Source organism: Durotheca rogersii (genome assembly GCF_024521655.1).
Source record: "Durotheca rogersii strain YMJ 92031201 chromosome Unknown GGS23scaffold_5, whole genome shotgun sequence".
Taxonomy (NCBI): Eukaryota; Fungi; Ascomycota; class Sordariomycetes; order Xylariales; family Xylariaceae; genus Durotheca; species Durotheca rogersii.
Genome location: NW_026251236.1, coordinates 2415235 through 2440604, shown reverse-complemented (window position 1 = coordinate 2440604; position 25370 = coordinate 2415235). Strand labels below are relative to the sequence as shown.

The following is a 25370-nucleotide window of genomic DNA, read 5'->3' as shown; positions in this document are numbered from 1 at the left end:
AGTACGTAATCGGTTACGTATAGCTATAGGGTAAGCCCTGCCCTAGCGAGGGTTAATCGGGATATAAAAGGTACGTAAAACGGCTTTAAAAAGGCTACGTAAATAACTATAATTTAATTAATTATTTATCCGTTCCTTAGATAGCTATATGGTAGTACTTTATACGTTTCGTAAGCTTATTATTACGCTATTTTATTATTATCTAACTACTTACGTTACGGAAGTAATTAGGTAACGAAAGCTCCGATAAACGAGCGGCCCGGGGTAACCGTATAACTACGATTAACGGTAAAGAGAGGTTATTAATAAGTTAAACGATTAAATCGCGAGGATAGTTACGAGGATAGTTACGAAATTATAAAATAAGGCGGCCGAGGAGGGAACCGAATAGGAAATTACGTAGGATATCGCGTTAAAGGACCTCCGTAAGGAAATACGTAAGGAGCTATAGGAGGGCTTACGTAAAACGACCGAATATATTAACTAACGTATAAATACCGTAGAGTATTTCCTTAGGGAGATAATAGCTAAGTTAGAAATAATAAGCGAATAACGATAAAGAAGCTATCGCTAACCTTAGTAAGACGTCGCCGACTTAATAAAAGAAGGCGATTTTACCGACGCTAACGAGGGTAAGGATAAACCTTATATTAAAGACCTAGAGACTCCGAGAAAACTAAATAAGTCGGCTATGGAGACTTAACGAATCTACGGTAAGGATTACTATAGGAACCGCGAGGATAGCCGCTACTATCGTATTTCGCGTTTAACCCGGCGTAAGAGCTACCGTTACTAAGGCCGTAGCTTAAGTAACTTATTAGGAAGCTCTTCCGATAGTAACTCCGATTACGGTAAAAGACGTAGCCGGAGGATAAGGAATAAAAGTAAGGGTATCGCGTTTAAGAAGGACGGTAGGATTAATTAAAAGAAATTCGTTTTTAATCCCGATAAGGACGCTTATCTTAAGAGAATCTCGAACTAAAGCTTATATCGGGATATACTTATACTCTTTATAAAGGAGGTAGGATATAAAAAAGGAATAGAACTCGACGAATAAGACGAGATATCCCTAGCGAAAATAATCGCCGGGATTTACCGGAGTTAACCCTTATAATTAATAACGGACGTACGTTTAGGTACGAGGATATTAAAGATATTCGATTAAACCTATGCTTCTATAGGAAAGGCTCGTTAATAGAAGCTATAGGAGTAATTTATTAAAATAAAATACGACGGTAAGGACCCGGTAAAGTTTACGTCTAAGTAATAATTAACCGTTCGTTAATATATAGATACCGGCCTCGTAATTAACGAAGAATAGTAGATTACGATATTCCTTAGCTATATATAAAATAAGGTAGCTAATTAAGTTAAAATCGTAAATATTATAATTAAAACGAAACCTATGGATTTATTAAACGTATTTAATAACTTCCGCGGAAAGTTCCGTAATAAGATTAATAAGTATAAGGGTAATAAGAATAGCAGCGGTAATAATAACTAAGCTAATAACGCTTAAGGTAAGGAAAAGAATAAGAAGAAGAAGCCCTCGTAGAATTAATAAGGAAAGTTCCTTTACTTTAATTATAAGGAATATAAGTATAAGGCTAAGGACTATCCGAAACCGCTAAAGAAACGAAAGGATAAGGATAACGGCGGCGGTAATAATAACGGCGATAACGCTTCCGGCGGATTAAGGAGCGGTTCGAAATAACCGTCGACGTAATATATTACGTACGTACCGTATATGTTACCTTAATTCGGTTATTACGATAGCGGAGGCGGGGTATATCGAACGAAGATAAATACGGTAAAGCTTTTTAAGTTAATAAGCGTTTATAACGAATTACGCCGTAAAAAGGACCTTAAATAAAAACTTATTCTTATTAACCCCGGTAATAACTTAATTATAACTAACCCGCTAAAAGATAAGCGGCCCGTAAAGCCTTTAAGAATTAACTACGGAGCGGGGGCTAACGCTTATAAGGATTACCTATTCTTCGATATAGGAGCTAACGTTTACGTTACGAACGATTTAAAAGATTTAGACCCGAGAACGGTAGTAACGTTATTACTAGGTTACGTTATTAATACGGAAGGAGGCCTTATAAACGTTACGAAGATAAGTAAGGCTACTTATTACCTTACCGGCGACGACGGAAAATATAACTAAGCGTAATTAAATTATACGTTATTTATTAGCTCCTTTTTAATTAAGATCTTCTCGGGAGAGTTATTTTATCGTAGCGGAGGTTAACTAGATAAAAATAACATTATAAACCCTAACGGAACCGTTTTAACGACCCTAAACCTTAAGAAACGAGGTTTCCTATTATAGAAATATAAGAAAGAGGAGCCGAAACTCCTTCCCTTTAAACGGTATTAAGGAGGCGCGTTAGGGTATTAATTCGGTAAGCTTAGCGAAATATTATAAGTAATATTAGCATAGCTAAACGATAATATTATAAAGTAACTAATATTATAGTATCGCCGCCTTTATTACCCTAGTACGGAGAGACTTATATAGATTATTAAAAGGTCGACGGAAATCGACCTAGACCTAGTACTTATAAAAACGGTACCTTATTACGCGTATAATCGGGTAAAGATTATTAAGATATCCTCGAAGGATCCTTAAGAGCGTACCTAGATTCCTAGGGAGATTATTTAATACGACCTCGGAAAGTTATAGCCTCTATCGATCGAGAACTACCGTTATTTTATATTAATCGTAAACGACGATAACCGAAATAAAGAATTTATCTAATATAAGTTTAAGGGAAAGGCTTAATAAGTATTAATAACTTACCTTACCCGAGTTTATTAATTACTCGAGGTATTACCGAACGCCCCGAATAAGAACCGGCGACGGATAAAAATATTACGCCTTAACGGCGGCCGAGAGTTCGGTATAAACGCTATCGAATAGTTCTATAACGAAAGAGGTATTACGTTAGATGCCTTTACGCTAGATAATTAATATTAAAATAGCGTAACGGAAAGAAGTATACGCTTCTTATAAAACGATATTAAAGTAATTTACGTTTAAATAAAGATCCTTATTTATTTCTAGGACTACGTCCTCGTAGTAACGGCGTATACGATTAATAAGATTAGCGTTTCGTTTGTAAAGGAATTTACGCCATACGAGAGATTTATAAACGGCATAAAGCTAAGAAAGAATTATAAACCTAATAACGCGTATTTACGTATCGTCGGTAGCCGTTACGTAGCTTATATCGATAAGAGTTATCGGGTCGTTTTCGAAAAAATAAAACTACGTAAAGCCCGCGCCGTTTTTATAGGTTACGAAGGGAAGTATAACTACTTGGTTTAATTCGTAGAAGGAGGTCGTTTCTTAAAAACGCCTTACGTTATTTTTTACGAAGAATTAAGAAATTCCGAAGGGGCCCTTAACCTAAGGAACGTCGTTAGGTTCCTACCTAAGTACGTTTAGAAACGGCTACGGCATCGGAAGAAAATCGCGGCGATTAACGTTCGTAATAAGGATAATAATATCGTTAACGAGGACGTTATAAACGAAGATAAGGATAGGATACGCCCCCGGAAAGGGCGCCTGAAGAAGAAACTACCTTAAATTTATATACTAAAGGTACTACCTAAGTTAAATAAAGTACGTTCCGCTTTAACGCTAGGCGGCTCGTAAAAGGGCGAGTTAAAAAGAGTATCTAAAGGTAAATAAAATACGCCTAAAATCGCGTCCCGAGAGAAGCTATATTATATTAATACGCTTGTTACCGTACCGTAGGAGTAAAGCTATAAGTAAATAACATTAGTAGCGGCGGGCTTATTTAAGATAAACGAGAACGAACCGCTCTTTAAGGAGGTAATAAAAGGACTAAAGCGTAATCTTTAAACCTAAGCCGTTTTTAAGAAGATCCGAAAGAATTTAGAACGTAATACGTTTAAGTTTATATAGCCGAGCGAAGTAATTAACGGTTATTTTATCGACGCTAGATAAGTCTTAAAGAAGAAGTTCCTATTTAACGAAGATCTCGATAAGCTAAAGGTACGGATCTACGCCCGAGGATTTATATAGAGAAAAGGTATCGATTATAACGAAACTAAGGCGATAACGACGAAGGTAATATCGTAAAGAATACTAATAGCGTTAACCGTTATTTATTAATAATATATCCTTTAGATCGACTTTATTACCGCTTACCTTAACGGAAAGCTAAACGAAAGGATCTTTATAAAGTAATTTCCTATATTAAAGGAGTATTTCAAGGCCTATAAGAAAGAGAAATAAACCTATAGTTACGATAAATCGAAGATTATCGAGTTAATTAACCCGTTATATGGCCTAAAATAAGCTAAAGCCGCGTAATAATAGCGTATAAAAAGTATCTTAAAGAAATACGGCTACGTTTTATTAACCTTAAACGACGTTATTTATATAAGACCCGGAATAGGAAACGTAATCGCTTCGTATATAAACGATTTTCTATTATTCGGATCTAAAGAGGAACGACTTTATAAGCTCGCGAATATAATTAAAGAAAAGGTTAAGGTAATTAACCTAAGAAACGTTAATTAATTTCTCGGGGTTCGGATAAGACGATCGTTTCCTACGAGGGACGTCCGGCTCGATTAATAATAGTATACGGAAAAGGCTTTAAAAGAGCTTAATTACGGCGATACGAAGCTATATCCGTTACCGTATAACCCGAAGAATCGGGACGCGGTCGTACCGAAAGAGGCTAACGATAAGGCCGACCCGCGAAAGGTTTAAGAATATACCTCGTTAGTAAGAAAAGCGAACTTTCCGGTATATATTACGAGGCCTAATATTAGTTACGTAGCCTCGACCTAGACGCGTTTTATAAATAACCCCTTATAAGAATATTAAACGGGAATTAAACGCGTAATACGATATCTTAAGGGAACGATAAACCGAGGGATCCGGTATCGGTAACTAAACGAAAATTACTCTTATAAAAAGTATAACGAGATAGGTTTTTACGGTTACGTAAACTCGAATTACGCGGGAAATATCTCCATAGCTAAGTTAACGAATAATTACGTATTCTTTATAGTAGGAGCCCCGATCGTATAAATATCGAAGCTTTAATCGGTAGTCGCGCGAAGCTTAGGAAAGGCTAAGTATATAGCCTTATCGACGGCGGTAATAAATACCGCGTAAATACGTAATTTCCTTACGGAATTAGGCGTAATATCCGTAGGCCTTATTACCTTGTGATGCGATAATACGACGGCGAATACGTAAGTAAAAGAAACCGCGATAAATAAGTAAAAGCGGTATATCCGAAAGGATTATTATTACGTAAGGTAAGAGGTAAAAGAAAAGTACGTTAAGCTAAGATACGTATTATTAATTAAAAACGCGGCTAATAAGCTTACGAAGCCTTTAAAGGCGAAGGAATACTAAAGATTTATTAAGTTACTATATTTAAAGGACTCGTAATAACCTTAAACGAAATAAGTATATAGATAGAGAGATAAGGGAAAATACTACGGAATTAAGGCCTTACGTTATTTAAGAGCCTAACGATAGCCTTACCTAGGCTAAGAAGGCGTATAGGCGCGTAAGTACGTAATCGGTTACGTATAGCTATAAAGTAAGCCCTACCTTAGCGAGGGCTAATCGGGATATAAAAGGCACGTAAAACGGCTCTAAAAAGGCTACGTAGATAACTGTAATTCAATCAACTATTCACCCGTTCCTTAGATGGCCACAGTTAGGTACCTAAGTGGTTGTGCGGTACGACCAGCCCTTACAGGGTTTACGATGTAATATACACTATATATAGGTTTCGCATCTATATTTTCACATTCTCCCTTCGCCCCTATTGATAGGCAGGCACACACACATGGACAGCTAGTAGTCAGTCACCCCTTCATACAGTTGATCGTCGTTTTCGCCTCTTTTTCATCATGGGCTTATTATCTGCCATCTACAGCTGGTCGGTTGTTAGTCAAGTTGCCGTTGCAGGTGTTGTTCCTGTCAGTTGGCACCATGGAACCCCTCCCCGGTAGGGTAAGTTAGGTACCTAAAGTACGTAGATAGGTATGTACCTAGGGGCCTGTTACTTAGCAGACACGAGGAGGGAGGTACCTCCATAGGCTTGAGGGTGCTAGGCGACCGGGTGTGATAGGTCAGAACGCGGCACGACGCCTACCTATCATTTTACGGCGGTAATCGCGAAGATAAAAATGATCTAGCCGCCTTAGCGCTGTACCTAGCTTGCGAGTGGCGGGGGAGGGTAAGCACGCCGGCACCTCCCTAAGCGCGCCGGAGGCTGCAAGAGGTACCCAACCTCTAAAACCTGTGCGTGGTGCTTACGGCAGGAATGTACCTGTACATACTGCACGACCCCACCGCGGGGTCGACTGCAAGGGATTTGCATGCTGTAAGACTTGAAAGAGCGTTCCATTCGATTAGGAGAAATATCGGCAACTACCTAACCCGCCTCCCGGCTCCCGCCCTCGACCTGCCTCTCCCGCCTACCGCTTTGCCTATTCTTCCATCCTGCGATCGCCGTCGAGACGCAGTTTGCGATCAAGGCCCTCCGTTATGCGATAATGGCCCCAGCTCTCTCCCGCTTACATGCATATATAGGTGCCTACATGCATACCTCCTACTTACATCCCTAGCGGGTATCTACTCACCCGACATACCTACATACCTCTATACCTTCTACCTAATACCTGCCAACTACCTCACCTGCCCCTAGGAGGTAGGTAGGTCCTAGGTACGTCCTACAGCACGCAGGCCCCTAAGGCGGGACGCCCGCCTAGCACGCCTAATGAAAAAGAAGAAAGAAAAAAAAAAGACACCCCTCTCTTCTGCCTCCCTGCGCCGCCGGTCTTCGTTAGCTCTTTTCTAACCTCCCTCCGTCATCTTCTCGCTACCGCCTCTCTCCCCTCGCCTTTCGCCCCGCCCCCCTTCCCACATCTAGCCGCAAACCCTCATATCCCAGATCCGAACCGAGCCCGTCCTCTCTCATCCGCGGCACGGGCGAGCCCGTCGCGATCTGTACGCCTCCCTCCGCCAAGCTGTCGCCGCTCATCCTGGCCTGGGTCAGGTCAAAGCCCCTCCGATTCCCAGCTCCCTTCCATTGGCTCTCTACCGTGTCACGACACTCCCACTCCCGTCGACATAAGCACAGGTACGTCCGCTACACGTCAGACCTAGTCCTACGAGCTTTGTGGTTGCATTCCCCGGATCCAGTCTAGAGCACAAAGCCTTGCACAAAGCAGTGTACGTAACCTCTGCATGCTCACCCACACCGAGCCCCTCGCCAATCCCCCCGACCAACTCGTCGCCGGCCCATTGCCGTTGTCTCGTGACTGGGCCACCTCTCCCGGATATGGCAGGGGGGTATAAAACCCGAATCAAGCTATGGAGGCCAGGGCACCAGCTAGGACGTTAGTCCTGTCTACTCTCGTCGCCATCGTTGCCGTGCTCGCCGTCTTCTACTACCAGTGGAACTACAACTCGGGGTATGGAAAACTATCTTACGTCGCCGCCGAGTCAAGGCTGCGTCGCCGTCGGATTTTGCTCATGCAATGGGACAGGCCCGCGGCAGTAGCGGAGCCTTCCCCTGCTTCTGACGTCTGACCATGGATCTCAAGTTGCGTCTGACTGGATCACATATCAGTCTAGACGTGCCCTGACCGCAGCTTGGGTTCTTAAGCCTTACCTCAGTCGTTATCCTAGGCATGGATATGCCTACGCCCGCTAGTTATCGAACCACCTAGCCGGTCCTATGCCCCTTGAAATATGTGTCCATATCCGTACCGTCTTGTTGAGAGGATCATTGGATCAACCCTCCACAGCTCCTCCCTCGTGCCTCAGCTTTCTTTGGACACAGACTAACCAACCAATCCAGCAGTCACTTACAACCCGTCTTATCCAACCCATTCCAATTCAAGATGGGTTCTCAAGGGCCGAGCACCCGCTTCCGTAAGGTTCAGTCCTTCCAGACGGATTACGCCCACGCAGCCGTCACTCAGTATATATCCGAGAGGAGCGGAATGCAGGTCGTTGTCGCCGATCGAGAGGGTCCAAAGGTGAACGGTTATTTCACCCTAGCAACCGAAATTTTCGACGATTCCGGGGCACCTCACACTCTTGAGCACCTTGTCTTTATGGGTTCGAAGAGCTATCACTACAAGGGCTTATTAGACAAGCTCGCTTCTAGGGCCTATGGATCTACCAATGCCTGGACGGCCACCGACCATACTGCCTACATCCTCGAGACGGCCGGATGGCAGGGATTCGCCCAGATCCTACCCGTCTATCTCGAGCACCTCGTCGTTCCCACTTTGACGGACGCGGCTTGTCTGACCGAGGTGCATCACATCAACGGCGAGGGTAACGACGCCGGTGTGGTCTACTCGGAAATGCAAGGGGTCCAGTACACCAGCTCGGAACTCATGGACCTCAAAGCACGACGCCTTCTCTATCCTGAAAATGTCGGTTTCCGATACGAGACGGGCGGTATGATGGAAGCCCTGCGAGTCTTAACTCCGGAGAAGATACGAAGCTTCCATAGGACCATGTATCAACCACGGAACATGTGCGTGATTATCGTCGGCGAGGTCGACCACGAGAATCTTCTTAGTATCTTGGGCGCGTTCGAAGAAAGCGTCAAGGACGATATTCCTCCTTTAAATGCGTCTTTCCGGCGGCCGTGGGTAGAATCCGCACAACCGCCCGCACTCAAGGAGACGATCATCAGTACCGTCGAATTTCCTGAAGAAGACGAGTCCAGTGGGGATGTGATAATAGGATTTTTCGGGCCCAACTGCATCGATGTCCTCGAAGCAACAGCCTTGAATGTTCTGTTGACGTACCTGTGCGGATCCTCAGTCGCTGTGTTGGAGAACGTCATGGTAGAAAAGGAGGAGCTTGCTAGTTCAATCTCGTACTGGTGGGACGCCAGGCCAAATAGTGTCATCTGGCTTCAACCAACCAGCGTCGCTACCGAAAAGTTAGCGTTCGTCGAAAAACGCCTAATCTCCTTGCTCAAGGAGGTTGCCTCTAAACCACTCGATATGACCTACATGAATGAGTGTATCCGGAGGGAGCGGCGGCAGGTGAAGGCCGAGGCAGAAGAGTCCGGGTCATTCTTTTCGAGCAACATTATCACGGATTTCCTGTTTGGCAACCGAGATGGATCGACTCTCAAAGACCTCGATAACCTCCGAGAGTACGACGCGTTGGAGAAATGGACGGATGAACAGTGGCGCGCTTTTCTCAGGAAGTGGATTTCAGATGCTCACCACGTCTCTATCCTCGGCAACCCATCTCTACAATTGGCTGAAAAGTTAAAACGAGACGAAGAGGAGAGGATAAGAAAGAGGAAGCAAGAACTGGGTACCGAAGGGCTGAATAAGTTGGCTCAGGAACTTGAGGATGCCAAACGGCAAAACGAAGTCGAGATTCCAGCCTCGTTGCTGGAGAAGTGGCAGGTTCCCCCAGTTGAATCGATCCATTTCATAAATGCGCAGACTGCGCGATCAGGCAAAGCTCGAAGCCTAGGCGTCCAGGAGAATCCAGCACAGAAAGTCATTGACGAGGCCTCGCCTGGGATTCCCCTGTTTGTGCAATTCGAAGACGTGAAGACCAACTTTGTGCATATCACAGTTCACGTTGGCACTTCGAAGGTGCCTACCGCATACAAGCCCTTGTTGTCATTATTTAGCGACAACTTTTTTAACACCCCTATCCAACGCAACGGTAAACAGATCCCGTTCGAGCAAGTGGTCATGGAGCTTGAGAGGGATACCGTGAGATATGTCCTCGAAGGAGGTAGCCGATTCAGCGACACGGAGAGTTTTCTGATTCGTCTGCAAGTCGAGCCAGACAAATATGCTACCGCGGTTGAGTGGATTCGCACGATGATGTTCGACAGCATCTTCGACGTCACCCGTTTGAAAGCTGGCGTCGCCAAACAGCTCGCAGACGTTCCGGAGGCAAAGCGTGATGGCAGAGTTATGGCCAACGAAATTGAGATGGCCATCCACAACGAGCCGTCGTCTTTGCTCGTTGCAAAACGCACTCTCGTTAAAGCCGTATATCTCCGTCGACTTAAGAAACTCCTCGAGACAGACCCAGATACAGTATTGACACAATTCGAGGAACTTAGGAAGCTCCTCTTTACCTTCGATAATATGCGCGTCCTTGTCACAGCTGATATCTCAAATTCGAAGCTGCTAGATCCCGTAAAGACCTGGGATATCATTTCCAAGTCGCTCGACACGAGCGTCGAGAACATCAATCCCATCGTCAAACCGTGCACTCTCCTCAACGACGAAGGTCGTAACCCTGGCTCCATTGGCGCAACTATTGTTCCGATGAGGGCAATCGATAGCTCCTATGCTGTCAGCTCAGCGAGGGGTCTTACCTCATATTCGGACCCAGCAATACCTGCACTTCTTGTTGCAATGCAATATCTCGAGACAGTCGAAGGAACGCTATGGAACGCCGTCCGTGGCAACGGCCTGGCTTACGGTGTGCATTTCGCCAAAGAGCTAGACGGGGGCTACCTACATTTCAAGGTATACCGATCCCCGCTAGCGTCGAAGGCGATAGCTGCTGCGCGCGACGCCATCGCAGCTCTAGTCAATGGGACTGTCGCATTTGAGCAGCCAATGATTGAGGGCGCAATCAGCCAGCTAGTGATGGGCCTAGCAGATGAACAAGCCTCCATGGCCACAGCAGCCTTGCAAGACTACATTGTCGGTGTTGTGAGGGGACTCGAACCCGACTACGATATCAAAATGCTGGCCAAGGTCAGGACGGTGACCGTCGACGACATCAAAGAGGCCATGAAGACGTGGTTGCTGCCCCTATTCGAACCGGGGAAGAGCAATATAGTTGTGTGTTGCTCACATGCAATGGTCGAGGTAAGCTCCGCATCCACTGACCCTTTGGATCGGCAGTATCGTATTAACATGAGTAGAAACTCGAGGAGGGACTCCAAACTATGGGCTACAGAACCCAGGTGAAGCAGCTATCCGACTTCCACGACGATTACGGTCTACAGGCCCCCGAGGGCGAGGAGGATGGCGATGGTGACGAAGAAGATTCGGAAGACGGATCTGAAGGCTCGGAAGGCTCGGAAGATCCTGACGACGATGACGATTAGACCTGTTTCGTGTCCTAGTGGAACCAGCGGGGACCTAAGTTTACTTTCTTAAATTATACTGGCAGTGATTTTATAAAAGGGCCGGGGTCGGAATTTAGACGACGAGACACGAAATTCATCGGTTCTTGCCGAAGGCATTACACCTACAACATAGCACATCCTCGCCTCGGATACGCGCCGAGCGATAGGGCTGAACCTAAGTTTAACCCTCTGCGGCCAGGCAATGATCGTTCATAGACTTCGAGCCGACATGACCGGTCTGCATAGACGGCATATTGCGAATATTTCTCAGACCATGTGAAGCATGCCCTGCATGCTCTCCATGTCGACACCAGCCAATCACTCGTCACCCGGAGAGTTTCGGGGCATAAATTTCGTTCGTACGGGTGGTCAAGCCCCTGAGATACTCCCTCCCACGCCTTAAAGTCAGAAGGGGAGAGAAGGGTAGCCCTAAGTTAGTCACCTCGAAAATGCCTACCCAATCCTTTCCGAATACCACCACCTAGATCTTGATGCTTTGTTGCTTACGCTCCGCGCCGAGTTTTCGTCACTCCTACACGGAAATTCTCTCGGCCGCCCCGGTTTCAGCAGTATTCGGGCTCGGCGTTAACTACTGCTACTACTACGTGCACGCGACCCTAGAAGCGGCACCAGGTATTCCGGCGCGGGATACGGCGCATCACCCTCTGCCACCTGCTTACCTGTCTCCTAGGCCTTACAAGGCTGCTATACTCAGCTCCCCTGTGTGTAACCTGACTCCTATGTGCCCGAGGGGAGCTTAGTGAGCCGGGTAATCTACACGAAGTTTCAAGTTAGCTGCGAAGTTGTAAGCATCACCATACACACATCTTTCGTTAAGATAGCACTCGGCAGTTTCAGGGGGTACGTTGAGGGGGTTCCCTCGAAAGTGAAAATGCACCCGGGAAACTCGATGTCTGGGAAGGCTGGTAGCGCAGACGATAGGAAGATTAACGGCTGACCCATCTTGGCGGGCTATATCAGTGTTATAATATATTATGGTTACCTACGAAATACTGCCTATACGCGCCTACGTACCTAACGAGGAAAATGTAGGTGTCTTGAGGTTTCACTCAAACTGTTCGAAGCCTGCTACTCGCGTAAGATTCTCTTTGGGATGCACAGTGGATGATGTGAAACTTATGACCGGCGTCCTGGGTGAGCGTCCCGCTCTCTTCGGTGCCAAACTAGTATCCCACCATAATAGGGAGCTTAGTGAGAGCCGTCTCGAGGTGTTCCAAATTAGCATGTGCCATTCTACTAGTATTAATCCATGCTTCAACTCCGGCCTTTTTTTCTACCTCTTCTCCAGAAACGCCATCCCCAAGGTGCTCAGAGTAACCGTAGGCCTCGTAATTCATACCTGATATATATGAATACGGAGAGAGTGTGCGTCAGACTGGAAGTCCCTTCTCGCATGCGAACACTGCGTCGTCATTCTCCTCGAGGGCGTTCACGACCAAGCGCCATACGCTCTTATCCCACATGAGACCCGCGTGGCCCACGGGGTCTTCCGGGCAGGTATCCTGCACGATGACGTTCCGGACGCCCTCCTCGTCGACCCGGCTGACCTCGGGCGACACCAGCGTGTCCGAGCGGGACATGATGATGGTGGCCCTCGTCCCGGGCTGCACGATGCGGGCGGCGTCCCGGAAGCTGCGGTAGACGGCGCCGCCAGTCATCATGTCGTCGCAGGCGGGGCAGCCGAGGAGGGTCTGCACGGCGCGGCCGACGCGCCGCGTGACCTCGCCGCCGAGGTAGAGGAGGTCGGTGAAGCCGAAGTAGCGGGCGCCGTGGACGGCGGGGCCGAGCGCGACGACGCGCTCGACGACGCCGGCGAGGCCGGCCTGGGTCAGGGGCACGTAGAGGGCCTGGACGCCGCCCTCGGAGTGGCCGACGAGGTCGACGCGCGGCGCGCCGGTGCGGTCGCTGACGGCGCGGACGAAGGCGGCGATGTCCCGCGCGGACTCGGCCATAGGCCGCAGGCCCCCGACCCACGGCAGCAGGGGCCAGGCGCCGTACGTCAGCGAGAAGGTGCAGTAGCCGCGCCGGCTGAGCTCCCGCTGCAGCATGTTGAGGTCGACGTCGCGGCTCGCGCTGAGCCCGTGCAGCAGCACGACCGGGTTCCGCTCGCCCCGGCAGCCGAAGTCGTTGTCCGGCGCGCCGTACAGCTCGCTGAGCCGGAGGGCGTCCGGGATCGCGGTGTCGAAGGGCAGCAGGTCGCGCGAGTCGAGGGCTTCTTTCTTTGCCGAGACAGGGGATGGGTTCGGGAGGGCCCCCGCGCCTAAAGACCAGGCGGCCAGCGCGACGAATACGTGGTTGAGCCTCATCATAGGGGTTATGGTATGCGTAGAGGTAAGCGGTAATGAACTGATGGTAGGATGAGGAAGACCATCTTGCCTCTCAAGCCGGATTCGCGTCCCTGCTCATATATATAGGTGCGTATATATATATATATACCCTCTGGGAACGTATCTCCACCAGTACTAATAACGAGTTCTCATTGCACCCCCTTCGCGAGAGACTGGTTCTACCAGGACGGCGACTCCGCACCTCCTCCGCTTTGCCGAATAAGTAAGGGCCTGTACCGAATGAGTGTTCTTGCAAACATCATCCTTGCCCTCCGTTGCGCCGCCGCCATGCTCCCCTCCATGGGGGCCGCCGCTCTGGAAACCTGCTGCGCTACCCAACATATATAATTTGCGCCTAGCCTGGTTGCGAGCTCTCGGTGTCGCGTTTAGCACCCAATCGGATCCAGACTGCGAATCCGGGCCCATCTTCAGATCCTTCCGACGGGTGGCTGGTCGATCGCGTTTCTGTCTCAGATCTTCTCGGTCCTTTTCCCAGATACCAAATACGGCTACGTCGTCGTCTCACTGCGGGCCGTTCGGTTCACGGGGTTGGCGAGCCCGTTTAGTAACTCTACCAATAACACGGCTTGCGCAGTCGCAATCGAACCTGGATCCCAAGGTCGGTCCCGTTCTAAAGCTGGCAAATGGCATTATGGGTTGTACGCGTCACGCTGGCGAATACGGAAGGTATCTCGGGTCCCTTAACTCGTAAGGGGAGTTTCTTCAATATTCAATAGAGGACACAATTGTACATCACGAAAAACGGGGTATATTATCCTACGATCTTGGCGTAACGAAGATTGCGAATCCAGATTCCTATCAAGTTGACGAGTAGTCCTTCGGTAACCTATTGCGGAAAAATATTGTACTACCAACAGATCATCTACTGCAACTTACTACCTATTAGGGACTGCTAACTATCTAGCAAAGCATGTATCCCACGCATCAGACCGAATGGCACACTATTAAGAACGAAGGCCGTACAAGCGAACCGTCTTCTTTAGAGCACAGGTTCGTATGGGGAAGGAATAAGAAAAAAATCAGTCCCAGTTTACGATCCGTAGACACAATATATTCCGATGTCTTACAGCAAACTAGAGGCGTAGTCAGCACTTGATAAGCCTCCCGGAATTCCGGGTCGCACACGCGCTGGGGTTCGTACACACGCCTCCTTGAAGGAATGGTGTGTGTGTGTGTGCTCGTCGACTCGTCGATTGTAAGACAGAAAAGGGGGTGGTGGAATGGACAAGACAGAAACATCCCGCCCTGACGGAACCGCAACCAAGTACCACACTTGGTGGAGAGCGGCTCAACTCTTCTCTTCGCCTCTCCACCCCTTCGTCCTACGAAGACGAGCCCTCCCCTCCCGTCTCATCTGCGTATTTCCACGTGTTATTTTCTTTCTCTTCACGCTATGCAGATTCAGACCAGACTCCCTGGCTGCATTTTTGAGCAAACCACCTACTCACAGCCACCTTACAACTATACGCACTATGCTATAGTATAACCAACGCGGAATATACGTAATAGTGGCATATGATGAGGGCTGTGTCTTCATGCGTGCGGAGCTCCAGGCACAGACGTGGGCAACCAGTATCCTCGCGGCGACCCTAATATCTCCAGGCCTTCAGTTTCACGGCGCACCCAGACTCACGTGAATGCGGGACAGTCTAATCAACCGACTGCTTCTATCGCCTTGATCAGCTGCGGAACTCTCGCGCGAAGCCGGGTCGGCAACGTAGATGTGCTGCCCGCGGTGCGTACTGAGATCTCCGGCCTCGATGAGCCAAAGGCTGTTTAACCATGCCGCGTAGATGTTTTTCACGACTATAATATCATGGCCTATTCTCCTCTGTTAACCGCTGCATCAATCGAATTAAATTACCAGGGCTGGCGCGAATGCGCATCAACCGGCTCAGCCCAGATGTCAGACTCGGGATGGTCCCCCGACCCTCCGCTCCGAGCCCCTGCGGCCGTGAGACGGACGGACGGACGAATGCGCAGCGCAATCGTGTGAACATCACCTGCACATTCACAATCCGCGTGGTTCTATCCGCCCGGTTCTTTTGGCGTATACGCATATTTAACAATGAAGCTTGGCCTCCCTTCGAGAAATATTCTCCTTCCTTGGCTACCGAAGAATCCCGTACCCGCTCCATTCTTGAGCTTCGACTCAGACCTTTCTTCGTTATCTCATTCTTCTTACTCTCTTTTTACTTGCGTGTAATCAATAAAACCCCCCTTCCTCTCCGCTGCCAGGATGTCGACGACGGTTACGACGACTTCTAGCGAGGAGGAGCTACGCCCTGGACTGGAGGCATTCGAACCCGACCCCGACGATATAGAGGCTGCGAAGGCGACGGAGGACCTGCAAATCCGAGACCCCAATATCGTCGATTGGGATGGCCCCGATGATCCAGAAAACCCGATGAACTGGTCTGGCTTGATGAAGGGGCTCCATGTGGCATACGTTAGTACCTTCGTCCTCCTTGCGTAAGTGACCGCCTCCCCGATTCCTTGGCTGAGTGTAACTGGTGCTTGTTCTCACTAACTTCATCGATTCTCAGAAACTTAGCCTCGACGATGTTCGCTCCAGGGGCTAAGGATCTAATCAAGGAGTTCGGCATCACCAGCTCCATCGTGGGAACCTTCACCGTGAGCATCTACGTCCTGGGCTTCATGATAGGACCTCTGGCATTCGCGCCTCTCTCCGAACTGTACGGCCGCCTTGGCATGTACCACGTCTGCAACGTGGTCTACCTCGCCTTCACCCTCGGGTGCGCCCTTAGCAACGACGTCGCATCGTTTCTCGTCTTCCGCTTCATCTGTGGCTGCGCATCGGCAGGTCCACTAACCATAGGAGGCGGTACAATTGCCGATGTCACTGTGCCGAAGAAACGAGCTAAGGCGTTGGCTATGTTCATAGTTGGACCTCTCATCGGACCGGTATGAACACACACGCTTCCCCCTCCCCGGTCCCGAGAGAAAAAGACATGAGAGACGAGGGTCTTTGCTAATAGGTTGCTATAGGTGATCGGCCCCATCGTCGGGGGTTTCGTAGCCCAGGACATTGGCTGGCGTTGGACCTTTTGGATCATCCTCATCTTTGTAAGTGCCAAGCCTATCGACGACGCGCATCCTCGTTCTAACCAAGTTGTCCACCCCCCCCCCCCCAGTCTGGCACCCTCTTTCTCGCATCCCTCTTCTTCCTCCGAGAGACCAACGCGGCCGCCATACTTAAGCGAAAGACCGAACGCCTACGCAAAGAGACTGGGAATCTGAAGTTGACCTCGAAGCTGGACACGAAGCTACCTCCACGCGAGTTGTTCGTTCGAGCCATCGTACTCCCGGCAAAGATGATCGTGTTCTCGCCCATCGTCCTGCTCATGTCCCTCTACGGTGGTATGCTCTTCGGATTGATATTCCTCCTCTTCACTACCTTCCCGAGCGTGTTTGGGGAACAGTACGGCTTCAGCCCGGGCACCACCGGTCTGGCGTATCTCGGACTCGGCATCGGCTTTATATGCGGCTTGCTGGGCTTCACCACCTTGAGCGACAAGCTACTAGGCCAAGGAGGGGCGGCTGTCAAACCCGAGCAGCGGCTCATCCTCATGAAGTGGTTCGCTCCCATCACGCCCATAGGCTGCTTCGTGTACGGGTGGACCGCGTACTTCAAGGTCCACTGGATCGCCCCCGAGATTGGAACGTTCATCATCGGGTTCGGCGGCCTCTTCATCATGCTGCCGTCCCAGGCATATCTGGTGGATGCCTTCGGTCCCCGGGCCGCCGCCTCGGCCCTCGCGGCGAACGTGGTCATCAGGAGTCCCTTCGGGGCTTTCCTCACTCTCGCTGCCCCCTCGCTATATTCGAATCTGGGGCTGGGCTGGGGGAACAGCCTGTTAGGGTTTATCTGTCTAGCCTTCACGCCCGTGCCATGGCTGTTCTACCGTTACGGTGAGCACCTGCGGACTCGCTTCGCCGTCACGCTATGACGTCGCATTCTCCGGATTGGGGTGCTGGAAATAGGGGCCAGGGTTTAGCAGGCGCGCGCAACAGGTATTATTTAATCTAGATCAAAGGGCATGAAGGACGAAAAGGGCGCCAAGAAGGGATCCAACTCATTCGGCAGGTCCGGGGCTGGCATGAACCACTCCGAGACATCCTCATCGAGAAGATCAGCGAGGGGATTCGGATCCGACAGCCCGCCGCGCTTCGGGTTCGGCTTCGCCACCCCCATTTCGTTAAATAGTTTTCTATTCGTAATCTCAATGGAGTTTGCATTATCAAAACTCTTGATTCCGTGGGGCCGCTTGGTTGTCTCGCGGGAGGGGAGCGACTTGGATCCTTTCTTGGTGGGAGTTGGTCGTATCGCCTCTAATGCGAGATGCTTAGCGGCCGCCATTCCTTCCTTTATAGACACCCGCTGCGTGACTAGGCCGCCTAGGCGGGTTTGGTCTTGATCCGCTCTAGCATGTGGCGCTGCTGAAGGCGAGCCCGAGTCATGTTCACCAACCGAGCTAGTCAAGTCGATGGCACCGGGCAGGTCGTTGGGCGTTAGTCTCTGTCGTTTTCGTGCCGGGGTATCCCCTTGGTCGTTCGTAGACGGCTTCGACGCAGCGGAACTCGAAACGGGCGATGGCGTTTCCATCGCTGGCTGTAGGATCGATGGTAGCAACGGACTGGAGAAGGTCATCCACGGAGCTACATAGTTAAGGGGGCCTGGGATTGCGAAAAGGTCAGACGGGTGCTTCTAACGGGACGCCAACTTCGAGAACGCACCGGGATCCAAGTCGAACAGGTCTTGCGACATCTTCGCAAGTCAAGAGGAGATGAGGCAAGCCAGCGAGGTGACAGTCTTTCTGTTTCGCCAATGGATTATGAAGTCCGGCAGTTGGAAGCCAGATCGACAGGACAGGTGCCATCTGGCCCGTGTGAACGCGTCGCGCTAGCTTCATTACCCGGCTCTACCTGTTTGCTGCATTTATGCCCTCCGCTTACTACCTAGTCAGTGGACGAAGCTGGTTTAAACCAATATGTTCATCCTTTCCGGTGGATATACGCATGTGAATGACGCAATCGCGGAGTTATACCGAGTATATTCGGTTAAAGGCTCCACTTATCACCTAAGCGCATAGAAGTAACGCCGTACACGATACCTCACGAATTAATACCCCTGCTCAAAAAGAACATGCCCTTAAAGGGGTGCAGACCCTATCTTCGTGCCTCTATAAAAATAGCATCCATTTTAAGGACGAAAGCTGTCTCGGCTGCCGTACTCGGGGTCTCCTTACATCGGAACGCGGCTCCTCACCCATACCATACAGGAGACGAGCGCAACCCCATACCTGCGCTCTCACTAGGGACCGAAGCCCAACGCCCACAGACGCTTGGCCAACTATACCTACCTACCTATGAGTAAATACCTAAATCTAACCCGAGCCACCGTCCCTGTCCATGACCCGACGGCAGACGGCACGTAGCCGCGTGCCGCGCTACGCCGGTGTTCTTGTCGGCGGATGCCAAGATAGTGAAGGCGGTTGCGCCGATCGAGCAGGCCGCGCGCAACGGGGCGCGGCTCGTCGTCTTTCCGGCGGCGTACCTGCCGGGGTTTCCGGCGTGGAGCGGGGCGGAGGATGACCCAGCGCTGCTCGAGCGGATAGCGGCGGCGTCCGCGTTGGCGCCCTCGTCGCTAGCGATAACGCCAACGCCTTCTGCCCCTACTCCCTCGCCGCCCAGGGCGAGCAGATCCATATCTCGACCCGGCTTGCCATCTGGCCCACACGCCCGCCACCGACCCCCGCACCGAACGAGGAATCCGGCGGCGAGACGGCACCCTCCCCTTCATCGCGCGGCCTCGCGTTCGAGGACGCGGCGGTAACCCGCGCATGTGCGGCAGTATACTGCTTCGAGACGATGCGCTTCGGGGCCCTGTGCGCGGGAAACCTGGGAGAGGACGCGATCGCGGCCTCGCCGGCGCTCGCAGCCCGCGCGCTGCGAGAGGCGCCGCGCGGCGCAACCTTGTTCCTCGACCCGACAGGGGCGCTGGTGCCCGGGTTCACGGTCGACGGCGCGACGGGCGCGCATCAGCGCCGCGACATGCTGCAGGCCGAGGGGGGGATCCTCTACGCCGACTTGGACTTCGCCGCTTGCGTCGAGGCCAGGCAATACGATGATAACTCAGGCGCGTACCAGAGTACCAATATTCCCGAACTCACCGTGGATTGCACTCGTAAGGACACCATCCTGTTCTTGAGCGTCGCCGCGTGAAGCAGCTCGGGAGCTAGCGGCACGCGGTAGAGGGTTTGGGTCGATGCGAGTTTGTGACTAGCCTAGAGAAAAGTTTCGCTGGCGAGAATATCCCCCCGCTCAAGTATGATACGGACACATGGACTCTATGCATAATTCGGACGATGGACAGATTACTCCCGTCTATGTGCCCCTCCTAATTTCGAAACCAGAAATATTCTCCCCGACTCCCATGCCATTAGAGTCCCAGTTATTTCGGGTGGTTCACGGATTCAGGTCAGTAGAACCGCCAAACATCTTGGTGCAACCTGTTCGTTATTTTACGCCGTAGCCGCCTTCTTACTCATGGTAGAAGCGATGAGCAGAATCCTGCGTAATCCGCGCGTCTAAATCCCCTGCAAGGATAGTCACTCCGTAGCCTTGGCCGCGTCCTTCTCCGCAGCCTTCGCAGCCTTCGCAGCCTTCTTAGCCGCTATCTGCTTCTCCTTTTCTATCTTCTTTAGTTGGTTCTTCGTCAGCTTCGCCTCCCCGCCTTCCCCCTCGGTCTTGGCCGGTGCCCCCTCGAAAATAGGAACAGTTCTCTGCACCTTGGGGTTTCCCCCCCACTTCAACGGCCGTGGCGTCATGAATAGCTTGACCGTTTCCTCGGTTGCCTTCGCTCTCCGCTCCTGGAATGCGGCGACATAGTCCTGGAGATGCTTGATGCATATTGCTTTCAGCTGGACCTGATGTCAGTCTGGAGGTATTTACTTTGAGGGCGGGCCACTTACTTCTCCAGTCAACAGCTTGCCTTCTCTGTAGTCCTGTCCAATCTTGAGCAATTCCTATTAAGAGTCAGTATTTCGTAGCACGTGTGCATGAGGATAAAGTCATACCTCGTCGTCTTCCATGAAGAATTGCAAATACTGATACGACACATCTACGTCCGGATTCCCGCCCTTCTTCCTTTGCTCCTCCGCGCTCGGTTGACCACCGGAAAAGGCGTATTTGTTGACCTTATCCTTGATCTGTTTAGGTGTATCTTTCATGAAGATGGCAGAGGAGTCGATGCTGGCGGACATCTTCGACCCGGGACCTTGTAGAGCATCGAGGAAGCGGGAGTGAATTAAGGAGGGCTTGGCATACTTCAGCCTAGTAGCACAGTCTCTAGTTAAACGAAAGTAGGGATCTTGGTCGATGGCGCAGGGTATTAGGCACGGGATAGTCGCCGTCTGCTTCTCATCCTCACCAAAGATATGGGGGAATGTCGTCGCAAATGCGGTAGCGCCTTGAATGCTGGTAAAATGGATCTTTCCGATATTGGAGCTACATTTCACATTTCAGTTAGAGGCTGGCCGTGCCATGCGAATTAGCGATGGGAGGCGTATGGGGGTAATACCTCTCGTCGAAGCCAAAGGTAGCCTTAGCTGTATTATAAGTGACAAGCTTTGCGAATCGTGTGACATTTCTGTAGAATGCGCCGCCCATGAACTCATAGTCAGAGAAGATGAAGGTCTTCTCAGGGTCGAATCCTATGGCAATGATGTCTTGGCAATTGGTTCGCGCATAGCCAATAACCTCTTCAACTGTTCTCTTTTCAGAGAAGAGGAACTTCTCGTCTACCCGATTGCCAGTGTCAGCTTTATGCCCCCGAATAGGATGAGATTAAAAACACGAACCATCCGTGAGCATGATAACCAGAGGCACGTCGAAGACATCTTGCAGCCATCTAGGAAGCTATTAGTTGGGCAATTGGGAAGTAAGTGTAGGCCGTAGGGAGAACGGATATACTGACTTGCAAAAGTCAAAGATCTGGGTATGGCCGATATGCATGCTGTCGCTGCTAGGTCCACGACCAGTGTATAAGAAGAAGGGCTCCCCCTGAGAATTCCTACTTAGACAAGGCTCTATATACTGAGGATAGTCTCCGCAAGCCATACCTTTTCATACCGATCTAGTATAAAACCAAGATCTCTTTCGCTGAAGACAATCTGGCGCCGAAGGAATCTGTGTGGTTTGTAGCCAGTGACACGCTCAAATCTTTCGAGCATCTCATTGTCGATCAATTTCGTTCCAAACTCCTCTACCAGCTTCTTGTAGTCGATCGCCTTGACCTTTCCATCTTCACCAACCTCACCAGACACATTCCAGGGGTCGACAGTCTGCTTCGTCGCGTGAGCTGGAGCGCCAGAGTCCGCAGCTGGTGGAACCTCCTGGGCTGGGACCTCGGGGTGTGAGGCCATATCTGAAGCTGTGTTGCGGATTCCGGTTCTTGGCGACGGTATAGGCGTGCCTGGATTGGCCCCTTCGGAGCTGGCTATCGTGTGTGGTCTCGGGAAGGGCAAGAGAGGGAGGCAAGGAAGATGATGTTGTCCCCTTTTGCAGACGGATGTGAGTCAAGAGATGGAGGGGCGCTCTCCGTCACTTTTTTGGAGGGGTAGATAGGTACTCGGGTAGGTACTTGCTTTACAGTTCCCATTATAGGGGTCCATGCCAAGATGGAATAAACTGTCCAGGGGTAGGAGGTACTTAGGTACGGTCACGTAATACTAATTAGCATGGTAATCCTCGGGAAATCAATAGCGTATTTAGTAAACCGAGACTTCTCCATGTCGAGGTAACATGTACCTAGATACTGCGCGGCTACTGGACCTAAAGCGAGAACGGAAAATCTGATTTCCCGCCTGACGACACAAACCGTACCCAGGTACCACTGGTCGGGTTCATCAACAATTCAATCTTGTGATAAATCCAGTGTTCGACTGCACAGCTCGAAACCTCATCCCATAGTACAGACGCGCAACCGAACTCGATCACGCTCTACGCTCGCGCCTATATTCTCGATATTTACTCCTCGAGCCGCAGTTATCCTTCTAGCTAGAACAGCGAGCGCAAAATGACGTCTACAATTGGAATCCCCATCAAGCTTCTCAACGAGGCGCAAGGCCACATCGTCACGCTAGAGATCAGCTCCGGTCAGACATACCGTGGCAAGCTCCTCGAAGGTATGTTTACGCTTTTGCTCCTCACCCTCCTCTTAAGGTCCGTCACATGCGTTGTTAACAAGCCACCTCTGCAGCCGAAGACAATATGAACGTACAGCTCAAGGACATCACGGTGACGGCACGCGACGGGAGAGTGAGCCACTTGGATCAAGTTTACATTCGCGGCAGCCATGTGCGGTTCTTTATCGTACCAGACATGTTGAAGTATGGCTCCCCAAATCCTGTGCTATATGCATCGACCTCTACTCGCACGACCTGACTAGGACCACTGCTAACATCCCACTCCTCCTCCATAGGAACGCGCCCATGTTCCGAAGTCGCAACGCGAGAGGGCGGGGTGTTGGTCTGGCCCGCGGGCGAGCCACCGTCAGCAGGGCGAGGGCAAGCGGACGCGGGGGAAGGTAGACGAACGCGATCAGGAAAGTCGTCCATATGAATGTGGCATTTCGTTAGCGTTATTCGGGAAAAAACAGAAGCAAAGGAAGGAAACGGTTGGGGCGCCGATAACATCAAGATACGCCAGGGATGACTATTTATCGCCGATACCAAAGCTGCCAAGCGTTGCATCTTGTCGCGGAAGCACCAGAGAATGGGAGGATATCTCTGAAGGCCACACCGCATTCCATTCTCGAGTAGGACTGCCCGACATTTTGTTACGTCCAACACTCTGCTGAACACTTCATAGCCAGTGGCATCGACTTCGGATACCGTTACGATATGCCGAGGCGATGAGAATCAGCCGGAAGAGATGTTCAGTCCGGTTAGTCGACTCCGGAGATATCGAGAGTGGATATAATGAATATACCGTGGCATCGCCCTAATTATCCCGAAATACATTATATACTACCTACGAGTCGACTTTCGATAGTTTTGGACACTGGCGATATATTCCGTCGGGATGCCACTCATTCATAGAACACAGCATCACGTAAGGGCGACCGAGATTAGTATGGGCAGTCTCAATGTTCTGCTAATCTACCCCTGCGAGACTAGTATATAGCTATTCCCAGCACCGATCCGGAGTTCCTACCCATTCTCCCCGTATTCAATGACACTTAGGCCCAATATCCTTTCTACGGCTTGAGCATTGGTGGTATCGAAATCTAATACACCAAGGCGGGGTGGCACTGTCGATTGTTTCTGCGGAGAATAATCCCCGTCAGCAATTAAAACCCGTGGTCGCCATCATCCTCTTGAACTGTTTTAAAATTTGAGAGGGTAGGGGAAGATGGAGAAACGTATAAGAGGCAGAATAGGGAGGGGTTCACTCACGGGTCATACTGAAACAGGTCACTGTACTGAGCGTCATATAGGTACACAGCCTGCTCCTGGGCGCGCTGCCTGGCCTTCTCTCGGTCAAGGTATTCGAGACTCTTAGTCTCGACGAGCTTGTCGACCTCGGCGCCCGCTATATCGGCGAGGACCTCTTTGGCGAGGGTGTGCTTCATGACCTGACCTATAAGAGAGAAGGGATAGCGTGTTAGCCGACTGCTATTTCGAAAACATCTCCATCTGAGACCAGCACTAGGGCTCATCATTACGGAGACGCTAAGCGTAAGGTAAGGCTGGCAGGAAGACACACCTTCCTTCCGATAGCGTTCCTCGAACACCTTCATGGCTTCGAAGGCCGCGGCACAGCCGAGCACTTCGTGCGTGATCTTGGCCTGGCGTGCTTCGCCGTAGAGGTTGTCACGATTGATCTTGCCCTTGTCTAAGGTTGTCATATCAGTCAGCAGGCAGTCCACAATGCCGCTACCAGTAATGCGTGCCTCGTACGCTCTGGGCTGACGTACCGAATCCACACATATTTGCTAGTTTCTGGGGTTTTCTTGGGATTCAAGAGATTTCCAATGAGGATTTGCGATGTTGTCTCCGGTTATGAATGGGAAGTATGCCGAGCTAAGCTGTGTCTAACGAACTAACAAGGTGCTGTTCAAAAGATGTGAAGGGCCCGGGTAGAACGGGTTTTTATACAGATTTCTTACCATAGCTTGGCCGATAATGCTATATACGACAATACATACATTCAAGGAAAACATCAATATGCGGATCCAACTACTGGCGATACCCGTTCGGCCGAACCGGCACGCTCTTTGGATTATTCGTTCTAGGTACGTCACGCACAAGATACACAGAGTAATTGACCTTAGAGATTCTCACCCAACGGCGAGATGCGTGCGGATCCATCCCTTACTATTCCCGCGGCGACTTGATTCTCCTGAGGGCATACAGAGCCAGCGAGGAACGAAGTGTTGGCTCCGGGATCGAGCGAGCTTACTATTCGATCAAAAGCACAAGGCGCCGGCGAGCGTGTGGGAGACACAGACTTTCGAGAAGGTATACTCTGCGATTCGATCCAGTCCCTAGGTGCCAACGGGGTCCTCGTGATCGCGGGGAAAGATCGCATACACATCCATTGAGGGGTTGAGGTAAGTTGCTGGAGTAGTAGAGACGCATGTCTGCTAGCCATCTATCGCCAATATTATCTTGTCCGGCCCCGCCTGGCTAAGCTGAGCGAGACGGACAGGGCCCGAGATAGATGAACAGAGTCGCGCTATCTAAATCTGCTAGCCAAGCGGATGTAGGCGGCTCCAACCCTCCCATGCTCTAGCTAGGCTGGCACACGTCAA

The 25370-nt window shown here is 50.3% G+C and overlaps 8 protein-coding genes across 8 annotated transcripts; 4 read left to right on the top strand and 4 right to left on the bottom strand.

Moving 5' to 3' along the window:
• Positions 1-7763: 7763 nt before the first annotated feature.
• Positions 7764-11518, top strand: GGS23DRAFT_434819 (Metalloenzyme, LuxS/M16 peptidase-like protein). Its single transcript, XM_051513884.1, has 2 exons — positions 7764-10899; positions 10956-11518. Exons 1-2 carry the CDS (start codon positions 7921-7923, stop codon positions 11139-11141), a joined length of 3165 nt encoding a protein of 1054 aa, XP_051374312.1. The 5' UTR covers positions 7764-7920; the 3' UTR covers positions 11142-11518.
• Positions 11519-12553: 1035 nt separating this feature from the next.
• Positions 12554-13489, bottom strand: GGS23DRAFT_604066 (alpha/beta-hydrolase; the record flags this gene model as incomplete). The annotated part of the gene is made up of 1 exon (XM_051519558.1): positions 12554-13489. The coding sequence occupies one exon, from the start codon at positions 13487-13489 to the stop codon at positions 12554-12556; it is 936 nt and encodes a 311-aa protein (XP_051374311.1).
• A 2281-nt stretch (positions 13490-15770) lies between these two features.
• GGS23DRAFT_595117 (MFS general substrate transporter) lies at positions 15771-17502 on the top strand (the record flags this gene model as incomplete). The annotated part of the gene is made up of 4 exons (XM_051518265.1): positions 15771-16003; positions 16078-16456; positions 16541-16618; positions 16687-17502. The coding sequence occupies 4 exons, from the start codon at positions 15771-15773 to the stop codon at positions 17500-17502; spliced, it is 1506 nt and encodes a 501-aa protein (XP_051374310.1).
• A 71-nt stretch (positions 17503-17573) lies between these two features.
• Positions 17574-18320, bottom strand: GGS23DRAFT_595116 (uncharacterized protein; the record flags this gene model as incomplete). The annotated part of the gene is made up of 2 exons (XM_051518264.1): positions 17574-18229; positions 18290-18320. The coding sequence occupies 2 exons, from the start codon at positions 18318-18320 to the stop codon at positions 17574-17576; spliced, it is 687 nt and encodes a 228-aa protein (XP_051374309.1).
• A 378-nt stretch (positions 18321-18698) lies between these two features.
• GGS23DRAFT_618714 (uncharacterized protein) lies at positions 18699-20139 on the top strand (the record flags this gene model as incomplete). Its single annotated transcript, XM_051520955.1, has 3 exons — positions 18699-18712; positions 18980-19105; positions 19171-20139. 3 exons carry the CDS (start codon positions 18699-18701, stop codon positions 19775-19777), a joined length of 747 nt encoding a protein of 248 aa, XP_051374308.1. The 3' UTR covers positions 19778-20139.
• On the bottom strand, positions 19971-22213 carry GGS23DRAFT_434691 (tryptophanyl-tRNA synthetase). Its single transcript, XM_051513883.1, has 7 exons — positions 21676-22213; positions 21531-21616; positions 21415-21464; positions 21135-21354; positions 20632-21061; positions 20527-20580; positions 19971-20475 (listed from the first exon to the last, which is right to left on the bottom strand). Exons 1-7 carry the CDS (start codon positions 21976-21978, stop codon positions 20164-20166), a joined length of 1455 nt encoding a protein of 484 aa, XP_051374307.1. The 5' UTR covers positions 21979-22213; the 3' UTR covers positions 19971-20163.
• Positions 22214-22479: 266 nt separating this feature from the next.
• Positions 22480-23225, top strand: GGS23DRAFT_559965 (Sm-like ribonucleoprotein). The gene is made up of 3 exons (XM_051515851.1): positions 22480-22740; positions 22815-22944; positions 23037-23225. The coding sequence occupies exons 1-3, from the start codon at positions 22632-22634 to the stop codon at positions 23143-23145; spliced, it is 348 nt and encodes a 115-aa protein (XP_051374306.1). The 5' UTR covers positions 22480-22631; the 3' UTR covers positions 23146-23225.
• Positions 23226-24008: 783 nt separating this feature from the next.
• GGS23DRAFT_595112 (uncharacterized protein) lies at positions 24009-24546 on the bottom strand (the record flags this gene model as incomplete). The annotated part of the gene is made up of 3 exons (XM_051518263.1): positions 24009-24196; positions 24323-24451; positions 24534-24546. The coding sequence occupies 3 exons, from the start codon at positions 24544-24546 to the stop codon at positions 24009-24011; spliced, it is 330 nt and encodes a 109-aa protein (XP_051374305.1).
• Positions 24547-25370: the final 824 nt, after the last annotated feature.